Below are 19556 nucleotides of genomic sequence, written 5' to 3' on the forward strand. Positions count from 1 at the left end.
CGAACCCAAAAAAAAAAAAAAAAAAAAAAAAGTAAAATAAAAATTCTACTTCAATAGCCATCAACACTTCAACAAGTCACTCAACCCCACAACTTACTTTCCAGTGACCACCCCCCCAACTTCTTAAGACAGGGTCTCCCTGTGTAGTTCAGGTTGTCTTGAATTCACTATATAGCCCAGGATGGCCTCAAACTCATGGTGATCCTCCTGCCTCAGCCTCTCAAGTGCTGAGATTACAGGAGTGTGCCACCACACTCGGCATTGTCATTTAACTTTTTTGTGACAGGCATTTCCTATTAATTTCATGTCATTTATTTTTGTCTATAATAGTACAGTAAGAAAACTAGAGTAATTTTTCTACTTTTGTATACTTCCTAGTACCTGTGTACAGACTGAGTAATCAATATGTATTTCAAATAAAATTAATGATTTGTTAAACTGATTCATATTCAGCAATGTAGAATTTTGTCCTTGATTTGCTTTTATTCCTGACACTGGGATCATTATAGTCCAAAAAAAGAACTTGACCTATTTTTAAAATACAGGCTTGGTTAGCAGAGCGTGTTTTTAACACTTTATCAAATGTATTTGGATAGGACTGCTAGGTCAAAACACAACTAATCAAAAGTAGAAATATACCAGGTGAAAATGGATGGATGGTGAACTGGAACAAGAGATTTATACACTAAGATTTTTTCTCTCTTTAATCTCATCTGAAAAAGCAAATTCATGTATTAAGTGTTACTGTAGAGTAGAGAAAGTGAAAATAGCATGTTTGTGGTTTTAAATGCTTATAAGCCCCATATTCTGGGAAGCTGAGGCAAGAGGATTACAAATTGGAGCTTAACCTGTATAATTTAGGGTCTTAGCAAGACAAAGTCTCAAAAATTTGAAAGGGCTGGGTATGTACTCAGAGTGAAGCCCTGTGTTCAATCTCTAGTACCAAGGAAAAGAATAAAAAGAAAGTAAAATAGCAAATAAAAAAGAATTCTAGAGGCAAAAACACAACTAAGAAGTCAAACTTACGGAGGAAAACAGCTTTATATGGACAAATGACAGGACAACATGAAAAACAGACACTATCTCCTAAATCCTCTAAAAAACAAGACACCCCAGAAACAGTGAAGTTATAGACAGTCAGTTTTAGAAATCACTCAAAGTCCAGGAAAAATTTTATTCTAAGACATGTGCATGCTATTAAACTTTCTATACATATAAATCCAATAGTCAATACTGTAGAAAGATCAACTACCTTACAAACAAGTACTTTGGATGTTTTCCTAATGGCCAAATACTTAAAGGAGTTCATTTGAAATATTCACGGAATACCTAACCTTATTGCCAGGCATCTGCTAAGCTCTAAGGATCTGAAAAGTGGTACAAGTCACATAATTTTTAGAAGCATATTTATATGCTATTTTCAAGATTTTCTGGTTGTATGTGGAATAAATCAATTTTAAATGTTCACAAAATTGTAACTAAAAAGTGGGGAAATTCACCTGAATCAGTATAATTTTAAAAAAATAAGCACACTAAAGCTATGAACCCTTTTGACTACTGTTGAAATGGGGACAAAAAATTTTTTAAAAACAGTTTTAAATCACATTTTGGTACCACTAGGTAGTATATTAACAAAGGCTCAAGAAGTTTTTCAATCTCTCATCTGTCAAAAAGACATGTACCATTTGCCCTATTTAACCCCATAGCACTACGATGAGCATGAAACAAGACAAATATATAATATCTCACATTTTATTTTCAAAAGGCTTTCACAAATGAGAAGAATCTTCATCAATTAGAAAATCGTATTAATTTTACAGCAGGTTTCAAACTGCTTCAAAGTATGTTTCAGTAAATAAATACAAGACTGTTAATCCATGAATTTAAAATAGCCCGCAAAAGCCACTGATAGGTTAAGACTGACAAGTACAATCTCAAACCAGTTATAAAGACCTATTAATTGCAATACATACTCAGTTTAGCCAATAATACACTTTAACTTTAAAGTAAAGTATCCACTGTATAGCTGATAACTCCTGATTAATACAGTACATTCTAAAAACAATGCCACATTTTTAGGGCACAGGCACACTGGCTAATCTAAACTACTAAAAACTAGTGTCCAGAAACCACAGAAATTTCTTTATAAAAGCATAGTAAAGCAGTCATGTTAAGCAATGTTTCAAAGTTTCATTTGGTCCATCAGTAAAGAATCAAACTTAGCAGATAAAAGAGGAAGTAGAGTCAATAAGGAGGGTACAAATTTATAATAAAAACAAACTAGCTTGAACAACAATCCAACTATAATACTGAAATGAATTATGTAATACAATGCACAAACTACACAGTTTTTAGAATACCCAGAAAAGTAAAGTAATACGTAAGAATACTGATATGGAAACACAATAAGCAATTTGTGTTTACATGTCAAGGTAATGATTATTATACATTAATTTTATCTCTTAATATTATGCCACAAGATACCTCAGAAGAGGAGATAGTATAAAGAATTAAATGAACTGAAATGGACTCAGTTTTAAAAAGTTATGTGACTGCATCAAAGTGCTGTTTTTGGTCTCCTGGACTGTCTTTTTAAAAAAATCAGAGAAGTTTGGTTTATTTTGAGAAAAACAAACCAGCATCAATCCTTTCTCCAAACTGTAAACTCATTTCCAAATTTTAAAACATAAGAGAACAAGTAACAAAGCAAACAAAGATAAATTATAGGTAACAATCTCTCTAAGAAGGACCATTGCCCTCTTTAAGTTTGTAATAACAATTTTAAGGGTCATTCTAAGTAGAGTACTTTTTCCCACTGACCCTAGCTTACTGAATCTACTACACTGAGTATATACACTGAATAAAAGAAGTAAAGAACTTTTTGGTTTTCGTAGGCATGATGATTTTAAAAGGCTCAAACCTTTGCTGAAGACTCCTTGAGTTCGATGAGACTGTCCTGTAGAAAATGAATGGAGATGACAGGTGAGCTGGCATAGTTCTCAGAACCCAGAGGAACTTTGGGAAGTATAGCTGTAACCTGGAAATAAACCAGCTACTTCTTGTGAGGATAAATTCGGTGATACTGTTATCAATATGAATATCAGTAACAAAAAACAAAAACAAAACCATGTAATGGAATTGTAATGTTAAAAAAACAAATTATATGTACTCAATGTAAGAAATAAAAATTTTATTCTTTGTGCTAAAACTTTAAACATAAATGTCAATGCCACATTAATTCATAGCTCTATATTTAAGTTATAACTGATTTAAGAGGCTTAAGAAAACACTTTTTCCCCACAAAAATTTTAAAATAGTGGAGGTCACTGTGGAAGAATAACAATGACTTATATTTTCATAGTTTTTAATTGGAAAGTTTCAGATTTTACTTATAACTCTAATATGAATATACATGTTTTATTATAGCAAAAAACAGTGGCATTGTTATCACAAGAAAACAAAACATTCTATTAAAGAATTAATCACTTTTTTGTAGTGTCCATCACTCGTGAATCTTTACATACACACACACACACACACACACACACACAGAAACACACACACACACACAAACACACACACAGCATTAAAAAGAAATCAATTACGCAATTACGGTATTCCACCACAGTGCTCTTGATGAAGAATTAATAACTTACAGTTTTAAAAGTTCAACGTACTGCAAATTCAAAGATTCCATGAAATTAGATGACTTTAGAATTAAAATTAAATATGGAGCAAAGAATGGCTACCCTGAGTCTTCAAGAAGGCTACACCCACGATTTTGTGCTGCAGTTGAATGCCTGGGGTTTCTCTTTGCTGGGTGGTAGGATTGGATGCCACATCTGCTTTTATCGTAATGCAAGGTTCAACTTGTTGGGAACCCAATGGGTATAAACAAACCTCCAAGGGAAGATACAACAGAAGCTGCATGCTCACTGAATATACACAACTACAGGAGAACTGATCACCAAGGAGACTTTAAAATGGAACTCCTTTCAAGACTCCTTCTTAGAAGGCACATTGATATGATGATCATCAAGAAGCTTGATGAATTCAGAGGTATCTTGCTTATCCTGTATCATCCAGGACGTCTTCAGTGCTACACATTCTTCAATATTTATGCTGAAAAATGGGCTTCATTCTGTGGAAAAGATTCATTTGCTTGTAGCTACCATTGCACTCCAAAAAAGACTGCTTAAAGCAGTGAGGCACTTCTGGGTAAAATTTCTCTTGTACTTTGACACACTACAAAATTAGTGCTAGGTCCTTGAAGCTTTAACTTTTTATAATAAAAATACTCAATAGGAAAAAATATCAGTCCACCAATACAGAAAAAATTCATTTTCTAATGCAATATAAAACCTCCAGTGGCTCCAGTGAATACTTGGCACAAGACTTGAAGGAAGTCAGGACACTGGTATTCCAAACAGGTGAGCCTATTACGGACGTTGCCTTCCTCAGGCTATACTAACCTTTACTGTGGAGGAATGTGATGGAGAAGGGTGGGTATCAATTTTGCGACGTTTTTGTTCTGTTAGGACAAAAAGAAATAGTTAGAATAAAGTAGGTTTCCAGTCTTTCGAAGCACTTTTTAAAAATGAACTTTTAACATCATTAATTACCCTTTTCCCCAGCAAAATCCCTATAACTTACCAAAATACACAACAAATGACTTTACATTAAATAATAAAATGTAGACAGGGCCAGGAATGTAGCTCAGTGGTGCCTCACCTGTCTGGCAAGCACAAGGTCCTGAATTCAATCCCCAGTTTGAAAAAAAATTTTTTTAAATAAATAAAATGTAGGTAAATAGAAAGATATACTTGCCCCTTTCAGGTTCTGCAATATCTGATCGGGGAACAGGTGACTTCAAGGACCCAGACACTGGTGTTTTTTCTCCTCCTTTAACATTTTCCTTTGATTTCATTTCCTTTGCTATATCTCTTTCTCTTGACGGCTCTTTCTCTCTTTCCCTTTCTTGAGTTGATTTTGCTTCTACATTGGGGACAGCAGTCTTGAATTTCTCATCTTTAGCTTTTTCTTCTTTCTTGAATTTTTCTTTCTCTTTGTCAGACTTAGGTGTTCTTTCCTTGGTCTCTCTTGCTTTTTCATCTTTATTTGGCCGCTCTTCCTTTGGTTTTTCTTTACCATCTTTACCAAGTACCCTGGCCTCTGGAGTAGTAGCTGGAGTCTTTTCTTTTTTCTCTTTTTCTTTCTCTTTCCCTTTTTCTTTGTCATTTTCTTTAACAGCTTTGCTACTTCAGAATAAAAACAGAATTTTAAAACAATTATAAAACATAGTCCATGTTTAAAATCATAAAGGATTTCTGATTTCAAACATTCTAGAAAAAAACTAAATGACAACCTTAAGACAAGTAAAAAGGAATAACTTCCTTATCCAGTATATCATAAACTATGAATAGCAAATGGAAACAATGATTAAAAGTTGGGTGTAATGGCACATGCCTATGACCTCAACACTTAAGAGGCTAAGGCAGAAGGATTGCCACAAGTTTGAGACCAGACAGGGCTACAAAGTAAGTTCAAGGCTAGCCTGAACTACAAAACTAGACCTTGCGTCAAAAACAAAACAAAGCAAAAAATAAATGAATGAATGATTAAAATGTCAGGTTCTTTTTGTACACATTCATAACCTTTGAAAATAACAAGGTAACAACCAAATATATATTCTATAAACCAACCAAGGGTGCTACTATCAGGAAATAGATTACTGAGTTAGAGAGATCACTGTTGTAAACTAGTGTGGGCCTTTTTTATGTAAACTATTCTCAGTCAGATTGCCTAGTGCAAAAGCTCTATCCTAACATGTTTTGGTTTGTTTTAAACTTTACCACTACATTCCCCTGAATATCTCAACAGGGGAACCAAAGCTGTTATATAAAACATAATTATACAGAACATAATTAGGATACTAAGTTCAATATTAAAATAAGAGTACACACAAAATTTCAAAGTCCAGCATAAATGACTTTCATACTGCTTAACCTCAGCCTCCTTCCATTCATGGTTAATGAAACCAATTACAAAAGAATTTAGAACTGTGACAAATGTCAGTGTTCCTACCTGTTAGAGCCACTATTTCCATTATTTGAATTCCCTTTAGGTGTGGCACTAGAAGCTTTATTAACAGCTTTCACACCACACTGAGATCTCTCCCTTGATTTATCTGAAATAAAAGTAAAAAAATTTTTTAACAAGAGCCTACATATAAAGTACAATTTCACAGCAAAATGGTTAGAGGATAATTAGAATCAGCAGGTTGACTACTTGTTACATGCTCCTACCTAGGAAATAAAAAAAGTAATAGTAGGCCAGCAATGTGGCTGTCACATGATACAAACATTTCACTTTGTTGAAACAATATATTATTTATAAGTTTCTAAAAATAAGCATACCAGTCTCCTCAGTACTGCTCTCATCCGATTTAGATGCACTTCCTATTGATGATGATGATGAAGGCCCACCACCAGGCCCATTTTGTACACTGGCAACAGCATTCCTTGGAGGAGGGTCTTTGTGATGAAACTCATTTTCTGGTATCATGTATGACTTTCTACTTTTCAACTGCCCAGAGTAGCTGAAAGTCGCACAAAGTGTTTAAATATACAAACACAAATCAATGAGCACAAACATGGAATTTAAATAAAAAAAATTAGCAGGTTATTCACTCAGCTATTTGGTTCGAGAAAATTTAATTTTTACAAGTTATTAAAGGCCTTTCTAGAGAGTCCTATCTACTTTCATAAAATAAAAATTTCAAAATAAACTAATCCTTAAAAATTGACTTCTTTCTTTTGCTCTTGAAGAGCTGATAACCCAACTATGATGGCAAAATTACAATTTGTCCCATTCATGACATTATTATATATGACTTTTGAAAGTATCATCCAGTATAGACCGGAAGTTGATAATCAGAAGTGACAACTCTCACCAGCCTGTGGGAACATGATCGCATAATCTCCCATAATCTCCTGAAGTAAGGCAGAAGATAAACTTCAACACTGTAAAACATTTTAAAGTCTTCAGAATCCTTCTGTCATCTATTCTCATAAATCACATTAAAGTATAATTGTTACCCCATAGCCAATGCATATAGATCTGGCCTCTTCTCTTTTTCTTCTTGGCAGATTTTATGCACTCTTCTTTCCAAAGCCTGACCCAGATTCAAAACTTTTGGATACCAAGGAAGTATTTTTGTTAGCACAATCAAGATATTCCTGATGTGAGTATATTCGCCTGTTTCAAGGCAATGAACAGATGCCTACAAAAAACATATTAAGATCCATTATAAAAGTAAAGGTATGAAGAGAGAAAATTAACTACCTTTGAAAAAATATAATTTTCTTACCTTGGTTAGCTTGTAATGCCATTTATGTACAACGTGTCTAAAATTTTCATAATCTAATTGATCAGCTTTATTTCCACCATCAAATCCAGTTGCCCGTAATATGGTAAGGAATCCTGGATAGTTTCCACATTCCTAAGGAAAAAAAAAAGTTTGTCACTGTTAAAAGTTGTAGCACGAGAACCACGTCTGCTCCCGACCCAGCCGCCATCGCTCAAGCGCGGGGAGGTAGGCCGGGCCCGATCCACCGCGGGAAGGAGAACCATGCCTGCTCCCGACCCAGCAGCCATCGCTCAAGTGCCAGGAAGGTAGCCGCCCAGGCACCCCTGAACCCCCATAAGCCCCCCCCCGCACTCTCAGACCTCCTGACTGTGCAAGTCTTTGGACCCACTCTGCAATGACAGAGGTGGTCATCAAGGGTATTTTTCTGAGTTCCCAACTTTGAACATCTTTAAAGAAAGGGCATGGGAAACCTGTAATAGAACGTTTGCAGAGTTCAACCATTCAGAAGGATGGGGAACTCAATCTGGGCCTTGCAGACCGAGGTCAGTCAGCGTCATGGGGTTCAGCCATCAGCTAACTGAGATCAGGGGTCTTGTATCCTCACTCTGTCTGAGCCATTAAATGGTAAATATACTATATTGAAAAGTTTGTTCACTGCAGACATGTTCTGGACTGCTGCTTGATTTCAATTTAATCCAAATGATTTAAGGGTGATAGACTAGTGACTACCACAGGTGGTCAGTGTCCAAGTTGTGCTTGATCTTAATGTGTTGCTGATTGTATTGGTTGGGGTAAAGCATTGCGGTTGATTTGATGAGCTGTTTTCTCTGATGTTATGAAGATGAGAATGTCTGGGGGTCGTTAGAGACACAGAAGCTAGGGCGCAACTATATCAGGAAGATTTGGGTGATAATCCAGAGATTAAACCAAGGACAGTCCAACAACAAAAATTAAAATGAGAAAACACTTAAGCAAGACACAAGGACAGACTTCCAGTTCACCAATGGCAAACAGTAGGGCAAATGAGGATGAAAAGGCCGATAGTGAACCACCAGGACACCCTGAACTCAAAGCACAGGAAGTAACAAAACAGATCAATCAGGCTCTAGAAAAATTCAAAACAGAAATAATTTCCCAGATAACCATAGAGATGGTGAGCAAAATGGAAGTCGTGATTCGAGACTCTAGAGCAGAAACTGACAAAAAAATAGATGAGCTCAGGACCATGATAGAAGCCATGAAGGCCCAGCATAAGAAAGAAATGGAAAAAATAAACGCCCAACATAGGAAAGAAATGGAATCCATAAAACAGATTCAAACAGATATCCAGGAGATTAAACACTCCATTGAAAGTGTACACAACAGAATAAAAGAATGCGAAGATAGACTCTCAGATATAGAAGATAAGATTGCAGTCAGTGACCATGAAAAGAGAGGTCTCTTAAAAACAGTAAGAGATCATGAGAAATCGATCCAACAACTCCTAGATGATGCAAAGAAGAATAACATAAGACTGATAGGAATACATGAAGTAGCAGGAGAAAATACAAATGACTTAAAAAAGCTGTTTGCAGAATTAATGACAGAAAACTTCCCAAACAGAGGGGAAGAATTTGACATTCAGATAACTGAGGCATATAGGACCCCAACTAGCTACAATCAAAAAAAATCTACACCTAGACATATAATAATCAAGATCCCAGAAACCCAACAGAAGAACAAAATACTACAAGCAGTAAGAGAAAAGAAACAAATCACATACAAAGGAAAGCCCATCAGAATCACAGCAGACTTTTCAACACAAACCCTTGGGGCAAGGAGAGCCTGGAATGAGATATTTCAAGTACTAAAAGAGAACAACCTCCAACCTAGACTGATGTATCCAGCAAAACTCTCTTTCAAAATGGATGGGGAAATAAGACACTTCCACGACAAAGAACACCTGAGAAACTACATGAATACCAAACCAGCACTACAAGCAATTCTAAACAAGATCCTAGAAAAAGACAATGAAGGCAACAACACCATGAGGCCCAACAGAGCAAATCAAATAGGCAAGGCAAGAAATTAAAAGGAGAAGGTGAAAAAGTAAAAAGAGTCAACAAAAGGCCAATAACATGTCAATAATAAGTCAGTACATATCAGTTATAACCAGCAATGTCAATGGCCTCAACTCACCAATCAAGAGAAATAGACTGGCAAAATGGAATAAGAAGCAAAATCCAACAATATGTTGTATACAAGAAACACACCTAGTGCAAAAAGAAGCCCATAGACTGAAAGTGAAAAGATAGAAAACAATTCTCCATGTGACAGGAGCCCAGAAAAAAACAGGGGTAGCAATCTTATTTGCAGACAAAGTAAATTTCAAACCAAAACTGAATCTAGTATTATTGATGTAGGACAGTACTGTATCATACCTCTATGAATGTAAAATATCTAGTACCTGCTTTATGATACATAGTAGGGACCGTGCTTTATCAGAGCTACATTTAATGATATTACTCTAGAATGTTCTCTTTCCAGATGATGATTAAGAGGCTAATAGAAAAAATGGTGCCAGGTACCACAGCAGCAACAGAACTTTGCTGTTGTCTGGATATTATTCTTTTCTTTGTTATTTTTTTGTTTGTTTTTTTTTAATGGAATGTGCTGAATGTCTATAATTTTGTTCAGATGACTGCAGAACCTGGAAAAGCTGTTGCTGCTATCGATGCATAACATACTATTATGAGTGTGTATACACACACACACACACACACACACACATATATAAATTGAATTTGGGGAAACTTTAACGGTGCTGCCAACTTTGGAAAAAGTCATCCCAATTTACTGTGTTGACTTGGCATTGTAGAGAAATGGACAACCATATTGGTCTAGAAATGTTCATTTATTTTTAATTTTTGTTTATTCCCTGAGATTTCTTTAACTGAAATACCAAATAGTTTCTTTGGTGTGAAAAACTGTAACAGTACACAGGATCCTAATGAGACAATTGATAATGTGAAATAGGAAGTAAAGGGCTAAAGGTGTAAGGAAAGTGGGAAGGTTGGGGGAAAGGTAATAAGGGAGAGGAAAAAAATATGAGAAACTGAAAAAATGGAAATAAGTGTTTGTAAATGGGGAGAGGAGGAGGGGGTGAAGGGAGGGAAGGGACAAGGGGAAAAATGAGAATCAAGACCTATTATGTAAAGGTACAGAATCCCAATGATGAATGTAATTGTATTGTATACCTAGACTGTATCAATGACCTCAATAAAAAGAAAGAAAGAAAAATAAAGACCAATGAGAAGAAGAAGGAAAAAAAAAAAGTTGTATCCCACAAAATAGCAGAAGGTGAAACTTAAGTAATATGTCATTGTGTATTTGGATGATAGGTAGCTTTCACAGAAAGTGCCAGCTTATTATATGATACTAACTTGGCCAGTGTAAAATAGAATTAAAAAGTGTATCACTTCTTAATAATGAATTAATTGTGCTTTTAAACACCATTTTACAACTGAATCTTAAACTCAGCTTCCCTTTTAAAACTGAAAAATATAGGGATTACTGGAAGTGGTCATTACATACAGGTAAAATAATATTAAAGATATTTATTAGCCATACCTTTTCATATGTGGCTCTATCACTATGCCACCTGGTCACAGTCTCTAACATACAGCAAAGAAATCTCCCATATCGGCTAGCTTCATTTTCAGTGCAGCTTGCAACTGTGTAAATTATATCAGAGAAAACCTATAGGGGCAGGGAGATGAAGGTCAAAACCAGTTGAAAATATTAAAAGACTGTGTTATAGAAAATCATAATAGGTATATTTAGTCAAAACTTGCAAAGACTTCAAGATTCTGGCTTTTGTGAGAAAACAGTATATTTATAAATCAAGCAAAATGATACTGTAAAGTTGATTAGTAACGACAAAACTATCATTGCTTCCACATAATAACTTCTTAATGACAACCATACATATGGCAGGGATTAAGGGGGACAGTAAGTACAGGCAAAGCTGAGAGAAACTACAAATAGGCAGCTGACACGGTATAAGGGTAAATGACATTTCCAAACCATGAAAGGCAATTAATACAAGAAAAATCCAGATACAAAATCTGTGAACATGGCCACACTAAAAAGCTTCCTTGCTTTTCTGTCTGAAGGTATAAAGTTCTTTGCTGTGTTTGGGGGAGGGGTTCTGATTTTGTTTTTTGAGGCATCAAGGCTAAGACTGGAAAAAGAATTCTACCTATCATGATACAACATGTAAATTCAAACACCAAGTTCGTAGCTTAACTTTGAGTGCTTATTACATGTCAGATATTATTCAAAGTGCTTTTAAATGTAATTCATTTAATTCTCAAGGCAATCTTATGAAGCAGGTACTCTTATCCCATTTACAGATTAGAAAAATTAAGGCACAGAGAGATTAAATAACTTGCAAAAGATCACACAGCCGGAAAGTAGCAAAGATAGGATTCAAGTGTAGGCAGTTGAGTTCATATTTTTAATCACATACACACAATACCCCTAGACAATAATGTTTAGCTATCACTGTGAGACTTTTATAAAGGTTGCAATAAAAAGAACTTACTCGATCATAGCAAAGAAGTGTGGAAAAATTTGGAGTTTTCTGTTGATGTACCAACTCAACAAAACGAGCACAGTAAACAGCATCAATTGCTGAAAAAATACATCGAGGAAATATGCACAGCTGTAGAAATTTTGTGATGGTCTCATTTTTGGTAGATTCTAAAAATAAGGTAAGAATATATTAAGTGGTAAACTTCTTCAAGTGCCTCATGCCCACTAAACATGACAGCCTATTAACTTTAATGTAGAGGACGCTATAAAATCACAAACTATTTATAGTTTGTAACTAAACAGTCATGCCTGGAATAAGACTATAGTTTTCATTCTGTGGACATTGTTCTATCTATAATTTCCCCAGAAATATGATTTTATTCAGAAAAGCTGAATAAGAAGCCACCAATATTATAGTTATAATTAATTTTACCAGCAAACTAAACTAGTCCCTTCAGTGAACGTGTGAAATTGTTCTGCATTAATAATAATCAAAGAATGGGCTAGGGAACACTGAGTTGAAATATAAATACAATGTACTTCAATACCTTCAAATTATAAAGGTTTACTTTTATAATTTAGCAGCAGGAATGTAACCATTCCAACTTACTTGCTAAAAGCCAGTTGTCCTTTTCCAATTTCAGTCTTTGTAGAACTCTCTGTACATGTTCCATCTGCTTCTTTTCTTCTTCAAGAAGCTTGTCCTGAAGGGCAGTACAACGTTCCTTCTCTTTTTTCTTTTTATTCGGAGGCTACAAAGTAGAATTTCATCACTTTTCTAACTATATGCATGTTGCCTCTCTTCGTTTAAATATTTTTAAAGAGAGAAATGCTTATACCTTATAATTATTTCCACATGAATGTACACTAGACCTCCTTGACCTCCATTCAAAAGATCCAAAATAGTGTCCTAGTCTTCTAATACCATCTAAACAGGCCACCTTCCAAAACTGATAATAAACCATCTGAAGCATTCACTGAATTATCTCTGATACCTCCATCTCCTTCATTCCTATATCCCCAATTGTTCAAAAGTTTTATACAAACATAAATAAATAAAACAAAACCAACACTTCATCTATAAGATTAAAAAGTCTATGCTTAGTATCTCATAATGAATTACCAAAAAAAACCCGCCTAACTGGTCTCTAGCCTAATGCTAGTTCCCACTGTTACAGAGCAACCTTTGTACTGCTGTCATAAATATATTAAAGTACTGTTTGCTATTATCACTTCCTTGCTCAGATATCCAAAACAGCTCTCAATTTAATCAAGTCTACCCTTCTTCCTGGCTCGCAGTATCTTATATAATCCATACCATCTTAACTAATTTGTCATTAAGCCTATTCAGTACAGTAAAAGTGATCACCCTCAATCCTCATACTACACTTCCTGCCTTTGCTGAAACCCTATAGTGGCCTCCCTACTGGCTGCCTATTTCCAAACCTAATCTACCTTCAAGGCCCGCCCAACTCTAGATGTAGCTCTTCAAGAAAGTAGTCCCCTGAAGAGCTCCCCTTCTGGAAACACCTACTGTTCTTACAATTGGAATCATATAGATCACTTTGACCTACTACATAGCATTCAGTAAAAAAGCAAACTCAAATACCTTTTTGGTGGTGGTGGTACTGGGAATTAAACCATGGACTGTTGATCTACTTCCCTACTCTTTCTTATTTTATTTTGAGATACAGTCTCACTAAGTTGTCTGGTGTGGACGCCAATTTTCAATCCTGCCTCAATCTCCTAAGTAGTTGAAACTACAGGTGCACACCACTGTGCCCAGTAAAATGCTTTTTGATTAGTCTTAATTCTACCTCTTCACCAAACTTTGCTTTACTCTCGGAAAGGTTATTACTTAAACCTAGTTAAGAAAGTTTTATCCAGACAGAGGATTATAACTTCAAGGATCCTGAGCTATAACAATTACAAGGTACAGATATCACTGAATCAATACCATAAAGTTATACTTTAGCCACTTATAACAAAAACCTACCATTTCCTGATTGTCATCAATTGCTTTCATCTGGACTTTAAGTTTACTGACTTCTCGTTCATAGCTGGTATGTGGTACTGCAAGGTCATACATCGTCAATGACCAGAATGTGGCATAGAATTGAGGGCTGATGTCATCCCAGACTTTGGAAACATGTAAGGAGACCACTGCTTCATGGACTGGAGCCATCACCATCTCACATGATGTAATGTACTTATGAACTTTATGTTGCTGTTTACTTCCCTTTTCTGATTTTTTAAGTTCATCATACTTTGACTGGAAATAAAAAGTAAAAACATATATACACACTTGTATTAAAAAGTTTATAACTTTAATTTTCATGGTATAAAAGCCCCAAAGATGATCATTTCAAAACAACTGTTATGAGAATTCTAGCTTCTTACCAATAACACTTATTTTTAGAATAATTATCCCTGTAGCTATTCGAATTTTTAGTTTCATCTTCTGGCTAGTTTATTATAAGATTTATTTTTAACAAATCTAACCTTATGAGTGAATAGGATATGTAAAGCCTCTATCCATTCACTCCTCCATACTCTATTTTACTGCTGTATCTGAGATACAGAACCAAGTAGTGGGTCTTAAACTTTAGTGAAGTAAAACAGAACTAGTAACAGCTAACCAGGACAAAATGTAGTGTCATTACATGTAGTTCCAACCAGCTATTACATTTGTCAATTAAGAAGCTGGGTTAACACTTAAGAAAGGTTATGAGAAAATTATTGTAAGACTGCTAAGTAGAGTGACCAAGTGCTTGGGTTTGCCAGGGTTTTCAGGGTTTCACAGGACACAAGAATTTAGTGCTAAAACCGGGAATTCCCCAAGCAAACCAAGACCAGCTGGTTACTCTAATTCAGAGCTAAATAAAATTTTCTATAAATACCTGTGGCATACTGAAGTTTAAAGCCAAGTGAGAACTGTTGCTAAAGCTTCTCTGGAAAGCCATATTCTTAATTATATGAGAAAAAATCTGTTAATGCAATGGAATGGAATGCATATTAGTTTAGTGTATACTAAAAGTGAAAAAGATTACTACAAAGTAAAATTGCTGTTATTGTCTCACATCCTTCAGTCTCTTTAGGATGAAAGAGCTTTCACAGAGAAAACTTCACTTGGGTTACACATCATCCTTCAGGTGACCCTAAAACTGGCTGCTCCTTTATGTCAGAAAAGCATATAAATCAACTATTTCTACACATGTAACCCAAAACTACATAGTCAGTGGTCAAAGGTTCTGCTCCAGTTTTACACTGTAAGGCAAGAGTCTTAGCTCCTTATAATCCAGCTGCCCTCTTTCCCTACTCCCTTTTCCTGAGTGCCCTGGGTGCTGCTTTACTGTTAAGCTTACTGGACTGAAAACATAACAAGTCCTCATTGTTACACAGGGTATCTCAAACAGAACCCAATAGTCTTACAGTTGTTCTACAAATCGGAAGATTAATCTATTATTCCCATATTAGAGAGTATGCTAATAGCTACTGAGGTTACACAGGTGACAAAGCTACAAAAAACAGTTATGTGACAGTGAGTCTCAATTACATCAGATACCTGAGAAAATAGCAACTGGAATAACAAAAGTTTTTAAATTTAGAAAGTAGATCTTAATGAAGGTAACTAATATGAATCTAGATGAACAGAGTAACATCTCCTAAGGTTCTTACACAATATGGAATAAAATAGTTCTAAAACTACCTACAAAGACAGCCCAGCTACCTAATTTGAAAAATACTGAATTAAACTAGAGGAAAGCCTCTTTCAGACCTGTGTCTCAGGATAAGTCTCAACAATTAAAAGTGAAAATTAAGTTATAAGTACAAGAGGGTTGTCTGATAGTTCCAGTCTCCCCAGTCCTCTGATTCTAAATGTGTAAATTTCTATCACAAGGCCCCCTCCTAGTCCCTAGTTAGAAAAATTAGTCTTGATCAGAAAAGATAGCTATACCTCACGTTTACTTAGGTTAACGGTTTCTTTATCTCAAGTTAACTAGAACTTCAAACTCACATCTTCATTCAAGTGAAACATCAAACCATTTACTACATCTCGTAACTTGGCAAACTAAATGTATAGAATAGAACTGAACTCAAGTTATTGCTGTACTCCTGATTGCTGCTCAAAAAGCTCTTGTCGGCTCAGAATCTGAGCAATGTTTGGAGAATTATTCCCAAGACAGCCTTGTGGTAGCCATTCTATGAAGGGGACCTAGCAGTCCTCTAACACTCATGCATTTTTCCTCTATCATCAAAGATCTTCAAGAGAGGATTTCACCTAAGAAACAAATGCAACTATCCCCAGGGCAGCGTAAGTGCCTGTCTAATGCTCCCTCGGTTGCTGAAGAACTCCTTTTTGAGAGAGGGATATGTGGCCTATTAGGTAAAGACTTTTTTCCTACTTGGACTATATAGCTAAAGGAAATGTCATTTCTTCTATTAGATTTTGTATTTCTTAAAAGACAAAGAAACAATATTTTACACAGGCTAGAAAAAAAGAGAGCTACTGGTATGAATGACCTGCTTGTGACTGGTAATAGTTCAGGTAACACGTGTTCCTCATTGCTAGGGTTCATTACTATTGATTAGTGCATTCAATTTCCAGTATAGCTAACGTGAAACAATTATTCCACTCAGCACTTTAAGAAATGAGGCCTCTTTAAAAAAAAAAGAAATGAGGTCCCTTATAGAAATTAATCTACTGCAGAAAGGTTCTACACAAAGACAGCACACAATTCTCCAGATGGAGAGATTCTAAAGGGAAAAAAAGTTATCTGACCTCACTCCTTTATCCTTGTTCCTCCTCTAGACTGAAAAGATAGCATAATGCTAATAAAATGGCAATTAAATCAAGTAATATTGAGTTAGCTGTTAGAAGTAGGAGACTATAAGAGTGATGGTGAATCTTTTAGAGTTTTTAGTGATAACAAACAGCTCACTGCAGCAAATGTGCCATACATTCACCACCACTGGACTACAGCAATTGATGTGCATAAACACTTAACAGCAAATGGCCAATTTATCAGTTCCAACTCAATTTCTTACCAGTTTTTTGTATACCTCTACTATTGGGAATAAAGAAGGAATCTTGATTTAAGAAAAAAGACCAAAACCTTCTCCAAAATCTGAAATGAAAACGCTGTGAAGTACAGATTTAAGAACAACAAATAAACAGAAGGGACAGAATCCAGGCCTACAGAAAAATGAATATGCTGGGGCTCTGTGAACTGACCATGGTGCCAAGGGGAAAGGAAAAGTAAATTCCCATTAAAGGTCACTGCTTTGCAAGGAAACAGTCCAGGTGGCAGATCAGGGAGGGCTATCCCTTCTTCCCTCACATCCTTACTTGAATTTCAATATAGTCACTATTGGAATGTCATGCTTTGGAAGTTTCCAATTTACTTTGGGGCGGGTTTTATTTATAGTATCATTAAAGTAGAGAAAACACAAGAACCATGAACCTAGCCCTCCTACAAGTTACACAACAAAGAAGACAAGAATCTTTAAGAGGATGGGGTAGTCCTACACTCCCCCTTTTATGGGTATCAGCAATCAATCATCTGACAGGAATATTCTCACTGAAGAAACAGGGCTGTCTCTAGTCAACAGGAACTCCTCTCAGAGTGACATACTCCAATTCATAAGCATCAGAAATCACATAATGTTAACAAGCATAACCAAAAAATAAAGAAAGAACATAAATTCCCAGGTACTCTTCAACTTAGTGAATTAGAATTTTAGGTGACAGGATTTCGAGTTAAGACACTTCCTTGGTGATTCTCATCTACACTAATATTGGAAAACTACAGCTCTAAAGCATACATAAGGCATCAACCTGAACAGTGAAGCAGTAATAGTAAAACTATAAAACCAGTAAGACCTAAAAAGGACATTTGCATTGTACACTATTCAGATATCAATATTAACAAAAGGATAACTAAGACATGCTCTATTTAAGTCAAAGTAAAATCCATTTAAAAAATCAGGTGATTGAGAAATAATTTGGAATCTTTCAAGAATGGCAACAAAGGGAACTGTACTTACCGAAATGTGGTGTGCATACATTGGCCTAGACAGAAAAAATGCTGCATCATGGGGTGTATGAAACTCATTACAGAGCACATCAATGGAAGGCACTCGCTTTATATAATCTTCTGTGCTTAGATTTGATGCTAAAAACCCACCAAACTGTACCAAGGTATCATGACACTAAATTTTAAAAATAAGACCAAAAACAGATACGTTAAACATTTTCCAAAACCAACATAAACATTTTCCAAAATAATTAAGGCCTATTATTTTAGCAATTGTTTTAACAACTAAGAATCCTAATACTATTGTGGCAATAGGGATGGAACTAGAGGACATGATGTTAAATGAAATAAGCCAAGTACAGAAAATCAATTACTGCATGTTTCTACTCATATGCGGATGCTAAAAAGTTGATTTCATCAAAGTAGACAGCAGAACAGTGGTCACGAGGCTAGAAGGGTTGGAGCTGGGTGATGAAGGGAGGTTCAATCATGGGTAAAAAAAAATACATAGAGGAACAATTTTTGGTATTGTACAAGCTACAGTGGGGTGACTATAACATCATAATTTATTATACATTTTACAAAGAACTCAAAACAAGGATATCAAAGATTCCTAACATAAACAAATGATAAATGGTTAAGATGGAAATGCTAATTACCACTATGATCATTACATACTGTATACATGTATTGAATTATCACTCTGCATTCCATAAACACATACAATTATTCTACATCAATTAAAAATTTAAAAACTGGACTGGGGATTTAGCTCAGTGGTTCAGTCGCTTGCTTCAAAAGCTCAAGGACCCAAGTTCAATCCCAGATACAAAAACAAACAAACAAACAAACAAACAAACCTAAAATCCTAATGCTTCCACATATTTATATTAACCAAGTTTTCAAAACAAAAAGAATCCAAATTTTCCAACAAGAAAGGCCTTTAATGTCCATCTAAAAATATAATCACACAATCATATTATGAAAAAAGATGTCAAGGCCTTCACAGTTTAGCTAATCCATACCATAATTTGCACAGAGATAGAAGCCCTATTTCTAGAATTCCTATATGACATTAGTATTGTTGCATACTCATATGATGTGCAAAAATGACACTTTTCAAATTACATCTCATTCTCTCTCCCTTTGTCAGTATTGAAATATCTACATGAACACAAAAGCTAATTTAACTTACCTGGTCATAAAGCTTTCCCACAAGTTTCAAATGTTTCTCTCCACCTTCCTGAAAGATTACCCCATTTCTCTGCTGAGCCATAAGTAAACAGAGAGGAAGAGCAAGATCATGGTCCAACAGTGCATCCTTTAATCTCTGAGAGGATTTTTTAGTGTTTCTGATCTGGCCAAAATAACCACCCTGCATAAGTGAAGATACAAATTCACTGGTGTATAACACATAGCCTGTGCCTTTTTCTTAAAGACAGGAAAGCTGAGTTCCAATGAAATATTCCTGCATTGTACATTCCTTCACCTTCTTCAAAAATTTATTTTAATGACAATATTACTGATTATGCTCTCTGGCTTAAAGGTAATTGTCAATTGTGTTTAGACTTCTG

At 35.3% G+C, this 19556-nt stretch overlaps 1 protein-coding gene across 3 annotated transcripts in view; it reads right to left on the reverse strand.

Moving 5' to 3' along the window:
• Thoc2 (THO complex 2) overlaps positions 1-19556 on the reverse strand; it is a 119900-nt gene that overhangs the window by 13720 nt on the left and 86624 nt on the right. For 2 of the 3 annotated variants that reach the window (XM_033760164.1, XM_033760163.1), the window contains exons 21-33: positions 19178-19357; positions 17993-18157; positions 13941-14216; positions 12555-12696; positions 11955-12112; positions 10979-11107; positions 7370-7501; positions 7098-7282; positions 6417-6598; positions 6085-6187; positions 4828-5258; positions 4473-4531; positions 2921-2956 (exon numbers count right to left, since the gene is read on the reverse strand). In XM_033760164.1, the coding sequence (XP_033616055.1) occupies positions 2921-2956; positions 4473-4531; positions 4828-5258; positions 6085-6187; positions 6417-6598; positions 7098-7282; positions 7370-7501; positions 10979-11107; positions 11955-12112; positions 12555-12696; positions 13941-14216; positions 17993-18157; positions 19178-19357 (2178 nt within the window). The remainder of the gene's footprint in view (positions 1-2920; positions 2957-4472; positions 4532-4827; positions 5259-6084; positions 6188-6416; positions 6599-7097; positions 7283-7369; positions 7502-10978; positions 11108-11954; positions 12113-12554; positions 12697-13940; positions 14217-17992; positions 18158-19177; positions 19358-19556) is intronic. The other variant, XM_033760165.1, reaches the window with a different exon arrangement.

This window comes from Fukomys damarensis, unplaced genomic scaffold, assembly GCF_012274545.1.
Source record: "Fukomys damarensis isolate Sample0158 unplaced genomic scaffold, DMR_v1.0_HiC HiC_scaffold_39, whole genome shotgun sequence".
NCBI lineage: Eukaryota > Metazoa > Chordata > Mammalia > Rodentia > Bathyergidae > Fukomys > Fukomys damarensis.